Here is a 23,206-nt window from a genome sequence, read left to right as displayed (position 1 = left end):
TGCAACGACAACAAAAAACATTCTGCTTCCTTTTTAGTTTTTACCTTTTTATTCGTTTTCTTGTTTTATTGCATTGGCTAGGACCTCCAGTACAATGTTGAATAGAAGTGGTAAGTCTTGTTGTATTCCCATTTTTTTTGTTGCTGTTGAGATATAATTGACATGTAACATTATATTAGTTTCTTTATATATTCTAGATATAAAGCCTCTGTGAAATATATGTTTTAAAGATTTTTTTATGTGTATAACATAATGATTTAATATTTGTATATACTGTGACATTATTAACACAATAAGTCTAGTTAACATCCGTCACCATGCATAGTTACAAAATATATTTATTTATTTGTTTGTTTATTTATTTATTTATTTATTTATTTTTGCTTGTGATGAGAACTACTCTCTAAGATCTAGCTCTTAGTGACTTTCAAACATGCAATACACTATTATTAACTATAGTCACCATGCTGTAAATTACATCCCAGGACTTAATTTATTAATTTATAACTGGAAGATTGTACCTTTCCACTTTGCCCACTTCTTACCCCCTGCCTCTGGCAACCACCAATCTTTTACCTGTATCTATGAGCTTGTTTTGTGTTTGTTTTTTTAGATTCCACAAATAAGTGAGAGCATATGGTATTTGTCTTTCTCTACCTAACTTATTTCACTTAGCATAATGCCCTCGAGGCCCATCCATGTTGTCATAAGTGACAGGACTGTGTTCTGTTTTATGACTGAATAATACTCCATTGTATATACCTATACACATTTTCTTTATCTACTTCTGTGCCACATTTTCTTTATCCATTCGTCCATCCATCAGTGGATACTTAGGTTATTTCCATATCTTATTGCCATTCGTTACATTTAATATTTTACCATTAAGAATAATGTTAATTGTAGGGGTTTTCTATACATCTTTATTAGGTTAAGGAAATTTTTTATATTCCTAATTTTTTGGAAGCTTTCATCATAAACTAATGTTACATTTTTCCGATTCTTTTTCTACATTTTAAAATGATAATGCAATTTACATTATTAATTTCCATGTATAAAACCAATCTTACATTCCTGGATTAAACCTCATTTGAATATTAATTTTTATGCATATTATTGAATTGGATTTGCTAAAATTTTGTTAAAGATTTTTGGTTTTGTGCTCATGAGGGTTTTGGTTTTGGTTTTTTTTTCAATTAAATTTACTGGCATGACATTGGTTAATAAGATTATATAAATTTCAAGTATACAGTTCTATAATACATCATCTGTGTACTGCATTGTGTGCTCATCACTCAAAGTCTAGTCTTCTGTCATCACTATAGATTTGACCTCTTCAACTTCTCCCTACCCGCTTTCCCTCTGGTAACCACCATACTGTTGTCTGTGTCTGTGAGTTTTGTTCGTGTTCTTTATTCATTTGTTCCTTTCTGTTTTATATCATTCATATGACTGAAATCATACGGTTGTTGTCCTTTTCCATCTGACTTATTTCACTTAGCATGATACTCTCAAGATCCATCCATGATGTCGCAAATGGCAGTATTTCATCTTTTCTTATGGCCAAGTAATATTCCACTGTGTATATGTGCCACATCTTTATCCATTCATCCATCAAAGGACACTTAAGTTGTTTCCATGTCTTGGCTACTATGAATAATGCAGCAGTGAACATAGGCGTACATATATCTTTATAAATAAATGTTTTCAAATTTTCAGGTGCATCCCCAGAAGAGGGACTGCTAGGTCATATGGTAGCTGTATTCTTAATTTTTTGAGGAACCTCCATACTGTTTTCCATAATAGCTATACCAATTTATATTCCCACCAGCAGTGTATGAGGGTTCCTTTTTCTCTGCATCCTCTCCAACACTGTTATGTCTTGTCTTTTTGATAATAGCCATCATAACAGGTATGAAATGGTATCTCATTGTGGTTTTGATTTGCATTTCCCTAATAACTAGTGAAGTTGAACTTCTTTTCATGTATCTTTTGGCCATTTATATGTCTTCTTGGGAAAAGTGTTCAGTCTTCTGCCTATTTTTTAATTAAATTATTTGTTTTTGTTGTTTTTGAGTTGTATGAGTTCTTTATATATTTTGGATCATAGCCCATTACCAGAGGTATTGTTCTCTCATTGGGTTGATGCCTTTTTGTTTTGTCGATGGTTTCTTTGGCTGTGCAGAAATGCAGAAGCTTTTTAGTTTGATATGGTCCTGTTCATTTATTTTTGCTTTTACTTCCCTTGCCTTTGGAGACAAATTCATAAAATCCTCTCTGAGACCAACGTCCATAAGTTTAGACCTATGTTTTCTTCTATGTATTTTATTGTTTCTTATATGTAGGTCTTATGTGTAGGTCTTTGTGCCATTTTGAGTTAATTTTTGTGATTGGTATCAAATAGCAGTCTAGTCATTCTTTTTCATGTAGCTTTCCAAATTTCCCTGCACCATTTATTAAAGAGGTTTTCTTTTCTCTATTGTATGCTTTCGGCTTCTTTATTGAAAATTAGTTGCCCATATACATGTAGGTTTATTTCTGGGCTTTCAGTTCTGTTCCATTGGTCTCTGTGTTTGTATTTCTGGCAATACGATCCTCTTTTGATTATTGTAGCTATGTAGTATAATTTGAAGTCAGGGAGTGTGATGCCTCCAGGTTTGTTCCTTTTTCTCAAGATTGCTTTGGTTATTTGGGGTTTTTCTGTAGTTTCATACAAATTTGATGATTTTTTTTTTGTCTATTTCATTAAAAAATGCCATTGGGATTTTGATGGGGATTGTATTAAATCTGTCTATTGCTTTGGGTAATATAGTTATTTTAACTACGTTGGTTTTTCCAACCCATGAACACAGACTATCTTTCCGTCTTTGTTTTATCTTCTTCAATTTCTTTCAGTAATGTATTGTAGTTTTCAGTGTATAGTTCCGTCACATCCTTTAAGTTTATTCCTAGGTATTCTTTTTATTGCAATTGCAAATGAAATTGTTTTTTCATTTCTTTTTCTAAAATTCCATTGTTAATAAATATATAGGAACGTAGTGGATTTTCTACATTGACTTTGTATTCTGCAACTTTACTGCATTTTTTAATTATTCTAATAGCTTTTTGGTGGAGTCTTTAGGGTTTTCTATATAAAGAATCATGTCATCTGCAAAAAGTGACAGTTTGACTTCTTCATTCCCAATTTGGATGGTTTTCTTTCTTTCTCTTGCCTGATTGCTCTGCCTAGGACTTGCAATACTGTGTTGAGTAACAGTAGTGAGAGTGGTCATGCTTGTCCTGTTCCTGATCTTAGAGGAAAAGCTTTCAGTTTTTCACCATTAAGTATATTAGCTGAGGATTTATCATCTGTGGCCTTTACTATGTTGAGGTACTTTCCTTCTCTACCCATTTTATTGAGTGTTTTAATCATAAATGGATGTTGTATCTTGTGAAATACTTTTTCTGCATTATTGATATGATCATATGATTTTTATTTTTTATTTTATTAATGTAGTGTGTCACATAGATCTATTTGCATATGTTGAACCATCCTTGCACTCCTGAATGAACCCCACTTGATTGTGATATATAATTTTTTAAATGTATTGCATTTGATTTGCTAATATTTTGTTTAGGATTTTTGCATCAGTATTCATCCGAGATACTGGTCTGTAATTTTCTTTTTTTGTGTGTCATCCTTGCCAGGTTTTGGTATCAGGGTAATGTCTTCATAAAATGAGTTAGGAGCTATTGCCTTTTCTTCAATTTTTTGGAAGAGTTTGAGAAGGGTGGATAGATATTAAATCTTCTTGGAATGATAGGTAGAATTCACTAGTGAAGTAGTCTGGTCCTGGACTTTTATTTTTGAAGAAGTTTTTGATGACTGTTTCAATTTCTGTACTATTGATCATTCTATTTATATTTTCCAGTTCTAAATGATTCAGTATTGAAAGGTTATATATTTCTAAGAACTTGTCCATTTCTTCTAGGTTATCAAATTTGGTGGCATGTAGTCTTTCATAGTATTCTTGTATTTCTTTGTATTTCTGTGGTATCCATTGTAACTTCTGTTTTATTTCAGATTTTGTTTATTTAAGTCTTTCTTTTTCCTTTAGTGAGTCTAGCCAAAGGTTTAATTTTATTAATCTTTTCAAAGAACAAGCTTTTTGTTGCATTAACTTTTTCTACTGTCTTTTTGTTCTCTATTTCATCTAATTCTGCTCTAATTTTTATTATTTCCTTCCTTCTACTGACTTTGGGCTTTGTTCTTTTTCTAGTTTTTTTAAGGTGAAATGTTAGGTTGTTTATTTGAGATTTTTCTTGTTTCTTTAGGTAGGTCTATAATGATATAAACTTCCCTCTTATTACCACTTTAGCTCTATCCCAAAAATTTTGGTATGTTGTATTGTCACTCTCATTTGTCTCTATGTATCTTTTGAGCTCTTCTTTTATTTCTTTGACACAGTCATTGTTTTGTAGATCGTTGTTTATTATCCACATATTTGTGGGTTTTCCACTTTCTTTTGTCAGTTGGTTTCCAATTTCAAAGCACTGTGGTTGGAGAATATGCTTGGTATGATTTCAGTCTTCTTAAATTTCTTGAGGCCAATTTTGTGTCCCAACATCGGTCTATCCTTGAGAATGTTCCATGAGCACTAGAGAAGAATGTGTATTATGGTGTTCTGAAATGGAAAGCTCTGTAAATATCAATTATGTCTGTGTGGTCTAATGTGTCATTTAAGGCCAATATTTATTTCCCTTTGATTTTCTATTTGGATGATCTAACCATAGCTGTTAATGGAGTATTTAGGTCCCCTACTATTATTGTGTTTTTGTCAGTGTCTCCCTTTAGTTCTGTTCGTAGTTGCTTTATATATTTTGTTACTCCCATGTTGGGTGCATTTATATTAATAAGAGTTATGTTTTCTTAATGTATTATCCTCTTTATCATTATAAAGTGTCCATCTTTGTCTCTTGTTACCTCTTTTATCTTGAAATGTATTTTATCAGGTGTAAGTATGGCTACACTGCTTTCCTCTGGATGATGTATGCTTGGAGTATCATTTTCCACACCTTCATTTTGAGTCTATGCTTGTCCTTGAAGCTGAGATCTGTCTCCAGTATATAGTTGAGTTTGGTTTTTTTGGTCCAACCTGCTACTCTCTGACTTTTAATTGGTGAGTTCAGTCCATTTAAATTTAGGGTGATTATTGATATATGATGATTTCCCATAGCCGTTTTATTTCTTGTTTTCTGGTAACTCTGCATCTCCATTCTTTTCCCTTGTCTTTCTGTCTGTTATTTTTATCAGGTGGTATTTTATGATTTTTTACCTCCATTTCCTCTTTCTTTATGTTATGTATCTCAGTTTTAGATTTTTTTTTGGAGTGGTTACCATTAAGTTTATGTAAAAGAAATTTTATATATATAATCGTCTTTTTCTTCAGCATGCATCTTATCTCCATTCCCCTTTGCAAATTCAGACCTTTACCCCACCCTTTCATGTTTTTGTTGTCATAGATTATCCCTTTTTGTGCTGTGAGGCCATTTCTACATTGTCTTCTTTTTTTTTTAATTTTTTAACTCCTTTAACCTTTATGTTATATTTACGTGTTTGATACCCTATTCTGAATAAGGATTGCAATTTCCTGCTTGTGTGTATCTGTTAGTCGTCTTGATCATATTTTTATTTTCTTTTGTCTTTTTGTTTCAGGTAGAAGAATACCCTTCAGTATTTCCTGTAATGCAGGTCTTGTGGTGGCAAATTCCCTCATCTTTTGTATGTCTGGAAAAGTCTTTATTTCTCCTTTATATCTAAAGGATAACTGCTGGGTATATTTTTTTTGGCTGGTGATTTCTCTCTCTCAATAATTTGAATATTTTATTTCACTCTCTCTTAGCTTGTAGTTTCTGATGAAAAACGTGATGATAATCTAATGGCATTTCCTTTATAGGTCACCGTCTTCTTTTCCCTAACTGCCTGGAGAATTCTTCCTTTGTCATTAATTTTTGACAGTTTTAATGTAATTTTCCTTGGAGAAGACCTTTTTTGAATTGAGATAATTATGTGTCCTGTTAGGTTCTTGAATTTGAAAATTCAGTTCTTTCCATACTTTTGGGAAGTTCTCATTATTTGTTTGAATAGCCTCTCTGTTCCCTTCTCTCACTCTTCTCTTTCTAATATACCCGTTATTCTTATATTGCTCTTTCTAATGTAGTCAGATATTCTCGTAGAGTTCTTTCTTTTTTTTATTTTCCCCTCTCTATTCTCTCTCTTCGTCCACCTGAGTCATTTCAAAATTTTTATCTTCTATGTCACTAATTCCTTCCTCCATCTGGTCAGCTCTATTTCTTCTGTCAGTAATTCATTCTTCATCTCTTTTGTTGAGTTCTTCAGCTACAGAGTTTGTTTGGTTCTTTTTAATGCCATGTATCCCTGAAAATAAGACCTACCCGGACAATCAGCTCTAATGCGGCTTTTGGAGCAAAAATTAATACAAGACCCAGTCTTATTATACTATAATATAAAACTGAGAATAATATAATATAATGTAATTAATGTAATATAATAATATAAGATGGGTCTTATTTTACTATAATATAAGACTGGGTCTTTATAAAATAATATATAGTATAATATAATATAATAAGACAATATAATACTGGGTCTTATATTAATTTTTTTATTTTCAGGAAAACACGGTAGTTTCAGTGCCTTTGTTGAAGAACTCTTTTTGTTCATTGATTGTATTTCTGAGTTTGTTGAATTGCCTTTGTGAGTTTTTTTGTGTCTTGTTGAGTTTTTTTCAGACCTGCAATCTTGAATTCTCTGTCATTTAAATCACATTCTTCCATGTGTTTATTTTCTGGATATTTTTTTTATTTTCAATATGAGTTCTTTTGTTATTTTGGTTATTCATTGTGTTTGATGGATTAATTAACTGGGCATTTGTGGGAATTAAAAGTTTTGTAAGAGTTTGACACTTCCTTGTTAATCAGGTTGATAAATACAGTTGTTTCTTTTATTTTCCAGAAGGTGGCGCTGAAGCATAATTTTTATTTTGTCTTACCTGCACTGCTAGGGTTTGGGGGGATCTCTGTTGGGTAGTGTCGCCTTGGCTGTGGTAAAGCCTCCGTATTCCCCAAGGAGGTAGGCGTCCCCTTTGCGACCTGGTCACCTCAGTCTCGGGGTACCACTCTCGTGGATTGAAAGTGGTGGGCTGTGGGTCTCCTATGTGTTCCCGCCTTCCGATAGCCAGAATCTGCCAGCAGTCCTGCTCTCAGTGGGGGTTGGGCGATGGGGTGGAGGGGAGGTGGCGATTTTGCGTGTCTGTGCTTCTGCTATTCCTCGTGGGTTGAGCCACAGCAAGTACAGACCACTTGGCTTGTAAAGTTTTTTCCCCAACCCTTTTGCTCTCTGCCAAGTGAGGATTTTATTGCCAGGTGGGCCACAGGGGATTGAGTGGTTCCCACATCTGCAGAGTCCTTGGTTCTGCAACTTTTTTTCACCATTTCTCTGACCCTGACCTTGGCCAAGCCTCAATGTGTGCTAGCCACCCAGACCTGATTGCTGTCTCTGTCCATCCGGTCTGGTGTGCCCAGTGGGGGCTGCACCCGAAACCGTCACTGTTGTCTGGAGTGCTAGGGCGGCAGCGAGCATGGGCTGCTGCTGCACGAGGCTTGTGTCTCTGTTCTTCCCGGCTTCCTGTCTGCTGGTGTTCAGATTAGCCCACCTTCAGCTCTCGCAATGTGCAATGTCTCAGGTGCCTGTGTGTGTTCAGTAGGGAATCCTTTGCTGAATTATAGTTGTGTATCTTGTAACTTCAGGAGGAGAGACTGGAGGTCCTCTCATGCTACGGTGCTGCTAATGTCACCAGTTTTTGGTTTTTCGTTTTCTTATAATGTCCTCATCTGATTTACTTATAATGTCCCCATCAGAGTTATAGAGGCCTCATAAAATGAGTTGGAGAGTGTATACTTTTTTTTACTTTTCTTTTTTTGGATTTGTGTAGAATTGGTATTATTTCTTCCTTAAATGTTAGGTAAAATATACCAGTGAAGCCATCTGGGTCAGGATTTTGTGTCTGTTGGGGTGAGTGGAGGCGTGATTTAGGAATGCTAATCCTTAAATGATATTAGGTTATTCAAGTTATATATTTCTTCTTAGGTCACTTTTGGTAATTTGTGACTAAATTTATTAATGTATCTAAGTTGTCAAATTTATTGGCATAACACTGGTTATAGCATCCTCTCCTTATATTTTTAATGTCTCCAAGATCTATCTGATAGAACTTTTTATTCCTGTTGTTGGTAATTTGTTTCCTTCCTTTCTTGCTCAGTCTTTTAAAGAGTTTATTGGTTTTATTAATTTTTTAAGAACTTCTGGCTTTGTTAATTTCTTCTTTCATCATTACTTTCTGCTCTTGATTTATTACGAACTGTCTCTACTTCCATAGTGTTTCATTATCTCTTTTTCAGATGGAAGTGGAAATCATTAATTTTATATCTTTTCTGATATAAACATTTAAAGCAAGACATATTCTCAAAGGATTTAGCTACATGTCACAAATTTCAATAATTTCATTTTCTTTATTATGTGGTTCAAAGTATTTTCTAACTTGTTAATTCCTCTTTAACCCTTGGATTCTTTTGTAGTATATTATTTAATTTCCAAAATACTTAGGAATTTTGAAGGTATCTTTTTGTTATTGGTTTCTAGTTTTATTCCATTTGATCAAAGAACATATTCTGTATGATTTCATCCTTCGAAATATATGGCCCAGCATACGTATGATCTAGCTTGGTGAATGTTCTATCTGCAATTACATAGAATGTGTATTTTGCTGTTGTTGGGTGAAGAATTCTATAAATGATGGTTGATAGTATTCTCATCTTCCACATTCTTACTGATTTTTTGTCTATTTGTTCTGTCAGTTTCTGAGAGAGGAGTGAGGTATGCACCTATGATTGTGGATTTGTTTGTATTTCCCTTTAATACTGTCAAATTTTGTTTATTAAATACATACACACTTAAAATTGTTTTATCTTCTTGATTGCTTGACCCTTTTATAATTTTTAATGCCTTTCTTTTTCTTTAATAATACCCTTCATTTTTAATGCTACTTTGTCTGATAGTAGTGTAGGCATGCCAGCTTTCTTACACTTATATGTAGTATAATATGTTTTGCCATCCTTTTCACTTTCATCTTGTTAGTGTGTTCAAAGTGTGTTTCTTGTAAACATCATATAGTTGTATGTTGCTTTCTTATCTATTCTGACACTCTCTGCTCCAGGATAAATTCCAACTGGGCTAAATATTTAAATATAAAAATTACACTATTACAGCAGTAGAAGAAAGTATGGGGAATTTTTAAAAATAATTTTGGGCCAAGAGGAGGCTTTTCTAACTATAACAAAAACCCAGAATCTTAAAAAAAGATCAATGACTATAACTACATAAAAAGTTTTGAATTGCAGAACAGACCATGAGCACACAAAGGCAAACGACAAGCAAGGGAGACTATTTATCATTCATATCATATATAGCTGCAAGACTTATTTCCTTACTCCTTAATGTATTCTTACATATCATTATGAAAATAAAAACTTAATAGAAAAAAATGTCAAATGATATGCCAAGATAGTTCATAAATAAAGGAATTATAAACATCTTTTGAATACTTAGAAAGATTCTTAACTTTTCTCAAAACAATATAAGTAAACACTGCTAGTACTTTTTACCTATCAATGGAAACACTCATTCTTATACATTGTTGTTTAAGTGTGAATTGACACAATTTTTAAGGGAAGGCTATTGATAATCAATATCTATCAGAATAGCAATTTATATATCTTTTGACCCTGTAATTCTACTTCTCAAATTTACTCGGCAGATGTACTGGCCAATTTACAAAATTTACTTTGTACAAGCTTATTCATTACAGTGTTGTTTATAGTTGTAAATATTGGCAGCAACACACATATATCTCAGTTGAGTTCTGGTTAAATAAATTATAGTATATAGTACTAAAAGAGTATTTCACAATGTTAAAATAATGAAACTGCTGTAGATGTACTGATATGGGACAATCTCCAATATATGAAATTAAGTGAAATGCAAAAGGTATAAAATCGTGAGAATAGTCTTCTACTATTTGTATTATATAAAGAATAAAAATATATTTGCACATATATAATATTTCTAAAAAGATGCCGAGAAATGGATGATGTGGGGTTGCCTATTTTAGGGAGGAAAAGTGGATAGCCTGGGACAAAGGTGAGAGGGGGATATCTTTACTATATACCATTTTGTGTCTTCCGAATTTTGAACTATTTAAATGAATTATCTATTCAAAACAGTGAAAAATGTTTCCAAAATTGTAACAAGATAAAAATATCTTGTTAGAGTGTCTGGCTTTTTACTTATAATACTGTGACTAAATTTTAAAATCAGGTTCCAGTTTATCTTCTTTCTACTTCTATTTAAAGTTTGCCTCCTTTCTGTTGACAGTAAAACGAAACAAACAAAATATTTGACCTTTCTGTAGGTGCTGCTCAGTAACTGCTTAATGAGCCCCCAACTTCTACCTCACTCGTCTTTGTTTTAAACCTTGAACCAGAGGGCAGATAGTCTTACAAAAAGTATTTTTTAAATTCTCATATCATTCAAATACATGCCTGACAGTATATGTTTTTAAATGTTTATTATGTATATGTAATATAGAAAGAAGTGATTGGAAAACAATTTTAGTGAATTTCAATTTTAAGAATTGGGAGGAAATGACCAAAAAGCTAGAAGTGTGATGATAGTTTCATTTTCTCTTTCAGATATTAAGCACCGTCGAATACCAATCTTATTCTTTGCAAACAAAATGGACCTTAGAGATGCAGTGACATCTGTTAAAGTGTCTCAGTTGCTGTGTTTAGAGAACATCAAAGATAAGCCATGGCATATTTGGTAAAGTTTTAGATTTGCTTTTCATTTTATCATTCTGAAAAAAAAAAAAAATCAAGATTCACTGTTTCTTTTCTAAGCTCGTTTTATAAGTGACCTAACAAGGTAGGATGTGAGCTAAGGATCTTGTTTTGTAGAATGTGGCATTGCAGGTATCTGTTAATATATTGCTGTTAAAGCCTTTTGACATCTTTTGGGGGATAGAAAAACAGCTCTTTAAAAGAATAACTTAGCCTACTTACTCACCAACTTCACCCACACTGATTTCCTCCTGCACATTGAACCAGCCAGCCACAGTCCCATCTCAGGGTGTTTGCATTTGTCACTCCCTTTGTCTGACTCATTCTCCAAAACAATTTTCCTGACTTGCTATTGCCCTTCCTTCAGGAGAGAGACCTCTTCTGATAACTCTAAAATATCACTATATCTTACCCTGCTCTAGTTTTCACTTTACTTTGTTTTGTGTTTCTATTGCCATGTGACCTCTTCTTTATTTTTCTTTTTGTTTTAGTCTCTCTTCTTCCACTAGGGCATTAGTGCCATGACACCTGGGGTTTTACCAGTTTTGTTCACTCTGTAACCCCTGGAAGAGTAGTAGTACATGGTACTTAGTAGGTTCACAATAAATACTTGTTTATATGAATAAATAGAAATGGAAATATTAAACTTATTTGGATATATTAATAAGGTAGAACTCATAAATAATTTGTGTCTGAAATTATTATACATTTTTAATTTGGAAAACCATTTCTTACTAATATATTTAACTCCAGTGTCCAAAATATTCCAATGAGACTTTAGTGCCTACCACTACCTATATTAAGCTCCTTCTACCCACCCACCTACCTCCCCCTGCTTCAAGATGTCCTTCTCTTGCCAGTTTCCCCCTTTTTATTTGATGGTATCTATGGAGAAAGACTGAACACTAGAAGCCCACTGCCTCTAGAAGGAGAAACAATATGAAGCAGAAGGTGGTAGAGCTCAGGAAGAACTTTAAGAGCTAACCCTGGTGCTGAAAGAGTAATAGTATAGAAGAGAGTTTGAAAACGCCCTGAAAACTCCTCAGTACTCAAGGCCTCCAGCACCACTACCCAGGAATGAAACACTGCATATCTTAAGTAAAACCCTCCTTACTTTGGAATCAGAGGAAAAGTCAATGTTTGTTATTGATTCTTGAGTTAGAATTTGAGGTTCTGTGGTATTTTGTTGGGAAAGAGAGGAGGGATATGGGTTGGAGAATTATCTTCAGATGGAAACTGCATTTCTCTACGTCATTTAGGTAAATCGTATCTAAATTGATAACATCTGAAGTAGAATAATTTTTAGTTTTTGCATTGTAGTAATAAGTATTGTGAGTACTTTGTTAGAAAATGCAACATTCAAAACTGTGGGTCTAATTAGGAAAAGATACAGTCCTACTTTTGATTTTGAAGTAAAAGTTAATTTTCCAAATGGAAACATCTCTAATTAAAATAATTAGCAATTAAATCTTAACAGATGTATTTATTCATTTATGACATTGAATATTTTTCAGTGAGAGGAAAAAGTGATATCCTGATGCTCTAATATCCTGATGTAGAATATTGTATTACCAGTTTCTATCTTTACCGTGTAATTTACAGAAGAATGCCATGTATTTATTTTAAAGTGTCTATTATTTTGAATTCTTCTTAATTCAAACTGGATATCTCACTAATTTCCAGTTAGTGCTTCATTTGTTAAGTTTTTATTTTTGCAATATTTTTAAAGCATGTATAAAATTGAAAATACATTTATCCTTTTTTCCAGTTTTAGAGATAAAGGAAATCACAGTGATACAGAGATAAAATACTACATCTCTCTTGCCTTAAGTACAAACAAATTTATTGGACAATAAAAACATCATAGAGAATTACAATGTGGAAAATTAAAGGAAAACTTTTATGGTTTATTTTTGACTATTATACTAAACATATAGTCAACTCTGATTGTCAGGATCTGACTGCAGTATTGTGTGTTCTTTGACTCAGTCCCTGGTGTAATAGGTATAAATTTTTGCTTATTTACTATCTTGTGAGGGAGACAGATAATAAAACAGGTAAATAGCTGTATAAAATGTCAGCTGGGAAAGTGAAGAAAAATAAAGTAGGATAATAAGATAAACAATGAGAGGTAATTGAGATCTAATTTAAGTCAGGGAGCAGTGGACTCAAAGGTTGGGAGCAATAGCTTTCCAGAATGGCCAGCGGGTGAGAAGGTTTTTGGATGAGAATGTGCTTGGAGTACTAGGAATCGCAAGAAGTCCAGGTTGGCTGAAGCAGAGAGATCTAGTGGGAATTTGTAGGAGCTGAGGCCACTGAGAAATAACCAGGAGCCATATCACATAGGGCCTTGTAGGACATGGTAAAGACTTTGGCTTTTATTTAGTTACAAAGAAAGGAAAAGTAGAATTCAAACATTTGGGGTTGTTAGGAAAAGATGCATCATTTTTAGAAATACTCTACCAAAAGGGAAGTATTTCTTCATTGTATTACTTGTTTGGTACTGTAATCTTGTTTGCAACTATAGGTGTGTGGTAAAATCGATACACTGATATTTTTTGATGTATTTCGGTTACTGATGTTTAGCTATTGCTATGGATAACCCATAGTTTGATTTAAATGTCTGTATATCTCATACTGTTTGTTTATCTTCCTATTTTAAAATATTTTGATAAGTCATGTTCTTAGTCTAATAAGTAATTCCCTGGAAGTAATTTTAGTTTTGATTAGAATCAAATTAACTCTTTCAGATAATTTAGTACATTTTAAATCATGCTTCAGCACACTACAAGGAACCCTAATTCAGAAAATCTAATTATACTAATTGCTATTATGTGATTATATTTTGAAAGCAATTGACTAAATCAGTAACATGTTATGGAAAACTATTAGTCTGGGTCTTGGAAAAACTGATTTGCTACTCTAAAAATCCTTTGCATTTTATTATTTTAGTTTATATAATTAAACTATGATTATAAAATAACATTGCAATGAGGATCTGAGTTTATTCTCTTAAAAATGGAAAGACCATGAAAAGACCCTGATTTAAGTGTTTTGTATACATATCCCAATTATTTAATTCTCGTAATGACCATATGAGGTCAAGGGTAATATTCCCCCATTTTACAGATGCTAAAACTGAAGACAGAGAGTTAAATAACCTTTCCAGGTTCCTGAAGCCAATAAATATAAAACTAGTAATGAAAGCTACTGGGATTTTTTATCCTACCTATTTGCCAAAGATATTGCAGGTTTATACCCTAGAAATATCAATTCCATTTCAAATAAAATCACTCTATTCTATGGCTAAGTTAGAACCTAAATCAAACATTTCTAATAAATGCAATAGATTCCCTGTGGCTGGACAAAATAAGATGGTGGACTCTATAAAACTTTTCCACCACTAGAAAAATAATTCAAAGTATAAGTTTTGTTAATGTCAGTCTGAATAATAGTCCTAGAATAACTTTTTAGTGATACACTTTTCCAAATGTCATTCAAGTTGTCAATAATACCAATGCAAATATGAGTAATTTCTCTAGTCTTGCTCCTGAACACTCAGGCTTTTATTTCCGATGTATATTCAATTTAAATGCTTAACCAGTTTTGCCCATATATGCTACTAGAATGTATCATTGCCATATGGCAAAATTGTAATTATTTATTTTTATAGTTCTATGATGTAATGATATATGGGTATGTTTCTTATGGCTTTTATTTCAGTGCTAGTGATGCCATAAAAGGAGAAGGATTGCAAGAAGGTGTAGACTGGCTTCAAGGTACCGCACAAAATACTGTATATCTTCAACCTTTATTTCCTTTCCATTCACATTTTTCTTTGCTTTTTTAACATTTGATTTTTATTATATCATTGCTTTTTTCCTTCTTGTTTTCATTTGTTTCTGCTGTCAGAAAAAACCTTACAGTAAGTATCTAATACCTTGCTGCATCTACTTCTATTACATTTTTCTAAAGGATTTATTTAAATGTTTACATTTTTGCCATCAATATACATGATAACTTTAGAAAAATTTTTATTTATAGCAAAGATTTCCTATCAGGTCTAGTAATAGAAGCACATTTGAAGTTTGGGACAAATTTTAGACCTTACTGTCAATAGCCAAAAATAAGTCTGTATAGCATGTATTTTAAGAATCATGCTATACTTCGTATATTATCTCCATTTATACATAGCATGTTTATACAACTTTTAACACTCATATTTAATACTGTAAATACTGGTATTCTATTAATGTTTTGTATATTGTGGTTCTATTTATTATTCATCAAAATAACTATGATAGGTTGGTGCAGGGTTACTATATCAGGGAATAAATTTTCCCTATGGTTACACTGTCTACTAGCCACAGGAATGGCTTAAAGCACAGTGACCCACCAACACACAGAGCAGTAGCTGTGAATGAAATCAAGTTCTATAGGTTCTTATTATAGGACCCTGAGGGTCAGGCCAAAAAATTTCCGTTTGTGAGCGGAACAACTGAGGATCATTCCTATTAGAAGTCTCTGCTCTGAACAAGGGTGAATTGCAAGATATTATAGATTCAAGTTTTAGTCTGTTGGCTGTCAATTTAATTTTTTCTGCACTCATCTTTTAATGTCAGTTATGTGTGATTTGTTTGTTTGTTTGTTTCTCCTCTGCATGTCATGGTGGATCTAAGAGTAGCCTGCTTGCTCATACAAAGACATAATATTTTTGGGGGTCAAAGTACTAAATGTACATGTGAAATATTTTTATGTGTTATGGTATTTTATGTAAAATATGGTATTTTACTTTATTTCACAGACTATTGTATTTCTTTTTCTTTTGTATTTATGTAGTCATCATGACATAACATTTACCGTTAAACTTCAAAGAACGTTCATATTTTACAATTGAATCAAACTTAATTGAGTACCTTTAGTGGTTCTCAGAAGAACTACTGGAATTTTTCTGTGCACACACCAACGTAGTTTCTTAGACTGTGGTAAAGAAGTGGTCAAAGTTAAGGGACTGATTCCCACATAAAACATAGGTTACTGAGGAACATTCCAAAGAAGACGCCAGAAACATTTTCAGCCTTGATTTCTTATTTTACAAGTGCTTATTATTGCTTATGGTGAAGATATGGCATGGATGGAAACCCTACTATTGCTTATAATAAAGCACAGAACTTACTAAATATAGATTGATGGTCATCTGGATTTGAAATTGTACCTCTCTTTTTTCTTTTTTCTTTTTTTTGGGGGGTTTTGTTTTATTTGGGTTTTATTTCATCTGTAACAGTGAGGCCACTAGGTGTCAGTAACAATCTAACTTCACAGCAGTGTCACTTGCCAACTATGGTCCTGTCACCTAATTTTTGTGTCTGACTTTTCCTATCCATTCTTTGCATCTTACCTCCCAAGTTTTTGTAAGGAGGATACATTATTGGAGATGTTTTTGTGCCCTTGTGTTGCCATATTTTATGTAACCTTTACAACAGTTCTCTGCAGGTTAGTATCCCCATTTTATTAATATGTAAGCAGCATAGAATTGTAGTTAACTAGCACTCGCGCTTTTGAGTCTGGCAGATTCATTCCACTACTTATTAATTATTAACTAAAATTTCTTATTGTGAAGATAATTTTATTTATCTGTAAAATTAAAAAATAAAATGTCAAAATTGTTGTAGATTAAATGAAACACTGTATGTGTTAAAGTACCTAGCATAAGAAAGCACTCAATAAACGTTAAATTTTCCCTCTTACCTAACTGCTCTGTTTATCAGAGAAGGAAACTTAGTACATAGATTAAAAAGTGTTTCAGTTTGGCTTTAAATAGGAGATGCTTTGTTCACATTTCCTGTGAAATAGTAAATAATTTACATTTTGATACCCCTGTGTGTCTGGATGTGAAAAGAGGCAAAAATCTATTTTACAAAGTCGGTAGCAGTATATCGGAGACTAGTCTGTGCCTATTACTAACCTATCATTCAAAGGTTTTCATGGAAATCTAACTGTGAAAGATATTCTGAACTTGTATCTCTTCATTTTGCTTCCAGAATTCTGAAATTTCCTAGTATGATAAACAAAGAAGGCTTTGGGATCAATTTAATCTTATTATTTTAGGTTTAAAGTTGAAAAGTTTGAGGTAAAATATTAAATGACATATTTTGTTCTATGATTCCATTCTCTTTTGGAAAGAATCCCGGTAATTACCTAAGTATTACAGCCGAAAGACGAGAACCCCTGAGTAGACGGTGAAGTATTTTCTAAAGCTAACAGAGAATATACAGAAACCATTGCAGAGATATAAATTGTTTATATTTATAATAGTGATATATTTATAAAAAGAAATTCTGCCATATGATTAATGAAACTTATTCATTCTATCTCTTTATGGGAAAAGCTAGTGCTTTCAGGTTTTAATATTAGACTTATAAACTATACTTCTGGGTGTTCCAATGAAAGACAGATGACTGGACACACACTTAGTTTCATCCCCTCCTCAAATTTCACTAACAGTAAAGAGACTTTTGTTTAAAGACATTAACCCACAAGGTCAGAAAGAATGGGAGTGACAAAAATGCCAACCAGAAGCTAGGTATCTGATGACTGTTGAATGATTTAACAGATCTGATGAACGTTGAATGACTCAACAGACTTAAAGGCCTTTTCTCTTAACAGAGAAAGCTGAATTCTAAGCTAGCACTGGGGAAACCTGGAAAGCATTCTAATTTACATTGCAGAGCCCCTCAAAGACTCAGATATTGATGGAATTTGGAAATAAGTTTGAGGTGAGGCTGAAAAGAGAAGACACAGTTATACATTCTTGCCCTAAAAGTAGATTGAAGGTTCATTTTCTGCAGAGTCAAGCACAAGTGAGTGTGGTTGGCACTGAACTAAAAATGAGGAGTAACTGAAAGTTTTGATATTGAGTATTACGACCCTCTTCTGCTTTCTCCTACTTCTCCCAGAAGACACTATTGGAAAGAAAAAATAAGGGGTCACGTTTAAGAAGCCCAGTGTCCAAATAAAAGGAATTTCAGAAAGTGAACAGAGAAATAGAGGGGAGAAAAATCACCAAATAAATCATCAGTATTTTCCAGAACTAAATGATGAATTTTTAGTTGAAAGGCCACTTGAGAGCCCAGTGCAGTGGATGAAAATATTCCCACCAAGGCACATAATTATTAAAATTCAACACTGAAGACAGTGGAAGATTATACAAGCTTCCTGAGAAGAAAATAAGAGGTTTCATTAAAAGAATTAGGAAACAGAATAGCATCAGACTTCTCAGCAGCAACACTTGGTAAGATAATTGAGCAATGCCTAGAAAGAGTCCAAGGAGAAAATAACAGAATTATATTCTCAGGCAGTGTCGCCGTACTGTGACTGTAGAATTAAGACATCTTCAGCCATATACAGTCTCAAGAATTACTTTCTATACCTTTTACTAAGGTATCCACTGAGCGGTATACTCCTCAAAAATCAGATAATAGATTGTTGGGGAAAGGAGAAAGGAAAGTGTGAGGAGTCGGTGCCACGGTCACCGAGCAGGAGCAGCGGAGACCCAGCGCCTTCCTACCTCCAGTCCCGCATCCTCGGACTCGGTCCAATGTCCTGCTGAAACGTGATGGATTACTACCAAGTTCTAGGTGTGCAGACATGCCTCAGCCAAGGAGTTTAAAAAGGCATACCAGAAACTGGCACTGAAGTGGCATCCAAATAAAAATCCTGAGAATGAAAAACAGGAAATTCCAGTAGCCAAGGCGTATGAAATTCTCTCAGGTGCTAAATAACGGGACTTTTATGACAAATACAACAAAGAAGGATTAAATGATGGAGGTAGAAGTCATTTTCACAGCCCATTTGAATTTGGCTTTACATTCTGGTACCCAGATGAATTTTTGATGTAAGGGACCCGTTTTCATTCTACTACTTCAAAGACCCATTTGGCGACTATTTGGGAATCAGAGGGGCCCTCATGAAAGCACCAGCCGAGGCACAGGGTCGTTCTTCTCTGCCTTCAGTGGATTTGCGTCTTTTTGGAGGAGAGTTTTCTTCTTTTGATACAAAGTTATCGAGAATGGTCAAGAAAGAGTAGAAGTTGAAGAAGATGGCCACTTAAAGTCCTTAAGGGTAAAATGGTGTGGAGCAGTTGCTACGCTTGAATAACAAGTAATTCAACACACGCGTGTAACAGAGATGTTAACTGTAACATTCACCATTTCAGAATTAACAGGAATATTTTTTTGAAGATTTCAAATGAACCTGACTTTCGGTATAACATACCTAAAGTATTTATATGCAGCCCTTTCAAGCCCTATTTGTCATAGACTTTTTAATTTATTGTTGGGACCACATGATAGGACCTTTTTTTTTTTTTTTTGTCTTTAAAATTATAAATCTCTGATGCTCTTTACTTTTGTATTAAACTGAGGTGGCTGTCACTCTTTCATACACTACCAGTAGCATGGACCTGCTTTTACTTTGTGTTTGAAACGTGAGCCAAGTAGTGATAGAGCCTGCTGTGAAGTTAACATTGCCAGGATGAATCTTTCACAAAAATAATTTCAATTTTTTTCAGTATTTAGTAGTGAAAAATATTAATATATTAATGGTAATACAGTTCTGATTTAATATAAATTGAGGATGTTTTCTAGTTGTGCATGAATTGCTGGCAACTTAGTAAGTTTTGACAATTGTTTAAATAAGTCAGACTTAAGTTTAAAAAGTAAAACTGGTAAACTGGGTCTTTGTCATTTGCTTAAAAAAAAAGATGCGAATGTGTTTGGTGCTTTCTTTTCTGAGTGGATGGGACAAATAAATAAATGAATGAATAAATAAATAACAAACAAACAAACATACAAACAAAAAAGTAAGCAGTAATGAAACAAGAAAACCAGCACAAGAGAATAGGGGGAATAATCCCCAGGATGATATGGAGATCCCAGAATGATAGTAAAAGATCTCATATAAAAAAAACTGGGCAAGCATAGAGAACAACTGGTCCAGATCAAAGAGTTTTGGAAGACCAGTGGAGAGTTCTTTAAGAAAGTGGAATTGGTAGACTATATAATGTGTTTCATAAAAGTAAAGGTTTAAACAGTGTGGGAATTACACCTGAAACTAACTATATTGTATGTTAACTATATTTTAATAAAAAATCTTTAAAAACAATAAAATAAATGGGAGTTATTTTTTATCTCTTGAGAGGAAAGTGTGAGGACAGAAAGAAAACCAGTGTGAAATAAAAATTCTACAATGGACAGCACAAATGAACAAAAGAAGAAAACAGTGTGGGAGTACTGGTATTGAGGTAGTATTAAGTACATTTAAAAAAAACAAGCAGGGAGGCAGGGTTGGGCATGAGGAAAAATTATTAACTCCGGGAAAACAAAATGTAGTTGAAAACAGGAAAAGTAACGGGTGTACCACCTGTCTCAACTGTGAGTAGCATTACAGAGTCAGCATATTGATAGTAACTATTACTATGTTAGGAAACTAGGAGTATTGGAAGAATTATGAGGGATGCAGAGAGCAGCTTAGGAGTTTGTAAGAGCGGAAGCCTCATGTTAAATAGAAGGGACTGATATTTCAACAAGTAATAAAGGTATATTGTTTAGAGATACAGAGGTAGTCACCTAAAGGGGTTGGAAGTAATTGCTTATGAAAGGAGAAAGGAGATGAGGCAAGGGACTGCTGTTTTTTATACAGACCTTGTAGAACTGGTTGACTGACTATGCATGTACAATTTTGATGAAAATAAAATCTATAGTATCAATTGTGCTTTAAAAAAATAGGTGTGTGTATGTGTTTCTACCATTTTCTTACAGATTTGTCTCAGCTTACGTTAGAAAATAGATTTTGCCCTGTAGAGACTGATTATTTCTTGTTTGTTTTTTATCAGATCAAATCCAGGCTGTGAAGACATGAAAAAATAGTATTTGGAAACCTCAACAATTGTCAATTCATGGAATGTATCTTAAGGCAAACTGAATATTGTAAACTTTTTTTAAAGATGTTTGTGCATCTAAGAATACTTTATAATATTCTGCTTGTATTTATGGACTCTAAATGAGCTTTATAAGAACATAGGACTTCAGGTATGCTAATCTGGCCATTAATTACATGAATGTTAAATCCTTAGAAGGGCTCCCCAGAGTTATCAACTTCTTAGTAGAGGTCTACATTTGATTGTAATGAGAATGTTTAAAGTCAGATTTAAAATCCATCTCAATATCTCATCATGAATTATGATATCTTTAATGTATTTTATTTTCTAAATTGTCTTCTGAAAATTTAGTTTAGGGTATGACTTTGCAGTATGATTGTGCTTGTATAAAAGAACTTTATAATGGACCATGGATAATTAATGTGTATTAGATTTTTACTGTATGTCACCATCAATAAAACATAAAATGTAATGTACAAACTAGTGTGCTTTCTTTATGCTGAAAAGAATAATGCTGTGTTAATAATGTTATTTGGTGTTTTGCTGTCAAGCATTTGTAAATTATCTGAGACCAAGTTACACTGAATTTATCCAGTGAATATGTATTGAACGTCTATATACTTCTCTATATTAGTCTGGCATTATCTTACACAATGGTGATAGAAGTAAATAAGACATATTCCTTATCCTCAGAGAACTTAAAATTAATGATGGAGAATTTGAGAACCTTGTCATATATTATATCTAATTTTACTTCATTGGCTTAATGAAAATGTTGCCTCATTAAGAGGTATAAAAATGAATTAATGTATGATTCTTCAATAATTATTATAACTGACTTCTTCCTTTAAAATGCTTCCTTTTAAATAGTAATTTGTTAAAATAGATTGTGATTCATCAAACTATGTTTTTTCTGAACATAAACTGCTACATAAATGTTCTTTAGAATTTTAGATATATCTCAGGTATCTACTGTGTGCAAATTGTTGTTTTCACAATTTACTTAGAGACCACTTATAATTGTGAACTCTCAATGGAAGCTTTGATTTTAAGGTAATCACTGGGAAACAGTGTAGAGAGCAATGATGTCAATTCTAAAAAACATTGCATATAAAGAAAAACATAATATACAATGTGTAACATCTTAAGCATCCTTAGCTGTGAAAATGATAGAAACAGAAAGCAAAAGGTAAGTGAGTAATAAAGATGTTATAGTAACTGCAGTAGTGATATGTTTTAGAAATTTGAACAAAATAATTTTAAAACTACAGTAAAAGTTCTGTAATCCAGTATCTCATGGTCAAGAAATCCCAGTGATTTGGAGTTTGGCAGATTCAAAGTTATCCAGACTAATTGTCCAACATTTTAAGCTAGCTTGCCAGCCTCTCATAAATTGTTTTGATGAGAATAAAAAATGAGATTGTCATTAATCTAGGGTTGACTCAAATATAAAAAGAACATGATGGAAACACTATGTGATTTAACAAAAAACTGGTTTGCTGTAACTATTATAAGAGGATGGAGAAAAGGGGTGTTTAAGAGAATTCAAATCCTCATCTAACATGGTAATAATAACCACATAATTACTATATTTTGAGCAAGATATTACATGTGTGATTTTTATATCATTTAATCCTCACAATAACCTTACGTGGTAGGTTCCATTTGTTTATAGACAAAAAATACTGAGGCCTAAAAAAGTTAAGTAATTTGCTAAAAATCATAGAACTAGTACCATGTTTCCCAGAAAATAAGACTTAGCTGGACCATCTGCTCTAATGCGTCTTTTGGAGCAAAAATTAATATAAGACCCGGTCTTAATACAATTTAAGACCGGGTCTTATATAATATAATGTAGTATTAAGTACATTATATAGTACTTATTTTAATATAAGACCAGGTCTTACATTAATTTTTGCTCCAAAACATGCATTAGAGCTGATGGTCTGGTTAGGTCTTATTTTCAGGGAAACACGGTAGTAAATGGTGGTGCTGGGATTCAGAGTCAAATAATCTGTTTAAAATGGATGATTCAAGAGACAGCAGTATTAGAACTATGGAGGCATCTGCCATAAGAGTAGCTAAAGGGATTGAAAAGGCTGTCACTGGGCAGGGAGACCCCGATGGTTTGTGGGGAGGTCAGAGATAATGGACTACTGTGTTTTTTTTGGTTTTTTTTTTGCTTGTTTTAAGTGTATTAACATTTCAAATTTTAAACTGGGCATAAATGACTGATAAAAAATAACTCTTAAAACTATACTGATACTAAATTAGCATTCCACAAGCTAAGCTAATTCATACCTATTTATATTT

General features: G+C 33.1%; 1 protein-coding gene and 1 pseudogene across 4 annotated transcripts in view; both read left to right on the top strand.

Moving 5' to 3' along the window:
• The window catches only part of ARL6 (ARF like GTPase 6), a 38,868-nt gene extending 17,495 nt beyond the window's left edge, over positions 1-21,373 (top strand). For all 4 annotated transcript variants that reach the window (XM_074333157.1, XM_019757218.2, XM_074333146.1 and 1 more), the window contains 3 exons: positions 10,810-10,939; positions 14,680-14,735; positions 20,849-21,373. In XM_074333157.1, the coding sequence (XP_074189258.1) occupies positions 10,810-10,939; positions 14,680-14,735; positions 20,849-20,874 (212 nt within the window). In that variant the 3' untranslated portion in view covers positions 20,875-21,373. The remainder of the gene's footprint in view (positions 1-10,809; positions 10,940-14,679; positions 14,736-20,848) is intronic.
• LOC109461194 (dnaJ homolog subfamily B member 6) lies at positions 14,751-20,840 on the top strand (annotated as a pseudogene).
• Positions 21,374-23,206: the final 1,833 nt, after the last annotated feature.

The sequence above is a fragment of the Rhinolophus sinicus genome, linkage group LG01, assembly GCF_036562045.2.
Source record: "Rhinolophus sinicus isolate RSC01 linkage group LG01, ASM3656204v1, whole genome shotgun sequence".
NCBI classification, from domain to species: Eukaryota; Metazoa; Chordata; class Mammalia; order Chiroptera; family Rhinolophidae; genus Rhinolophus; species Rhinolophus sinicus.
This window is presented reverse-complemented; position numbering and strand designations above follow the sequence as displayed.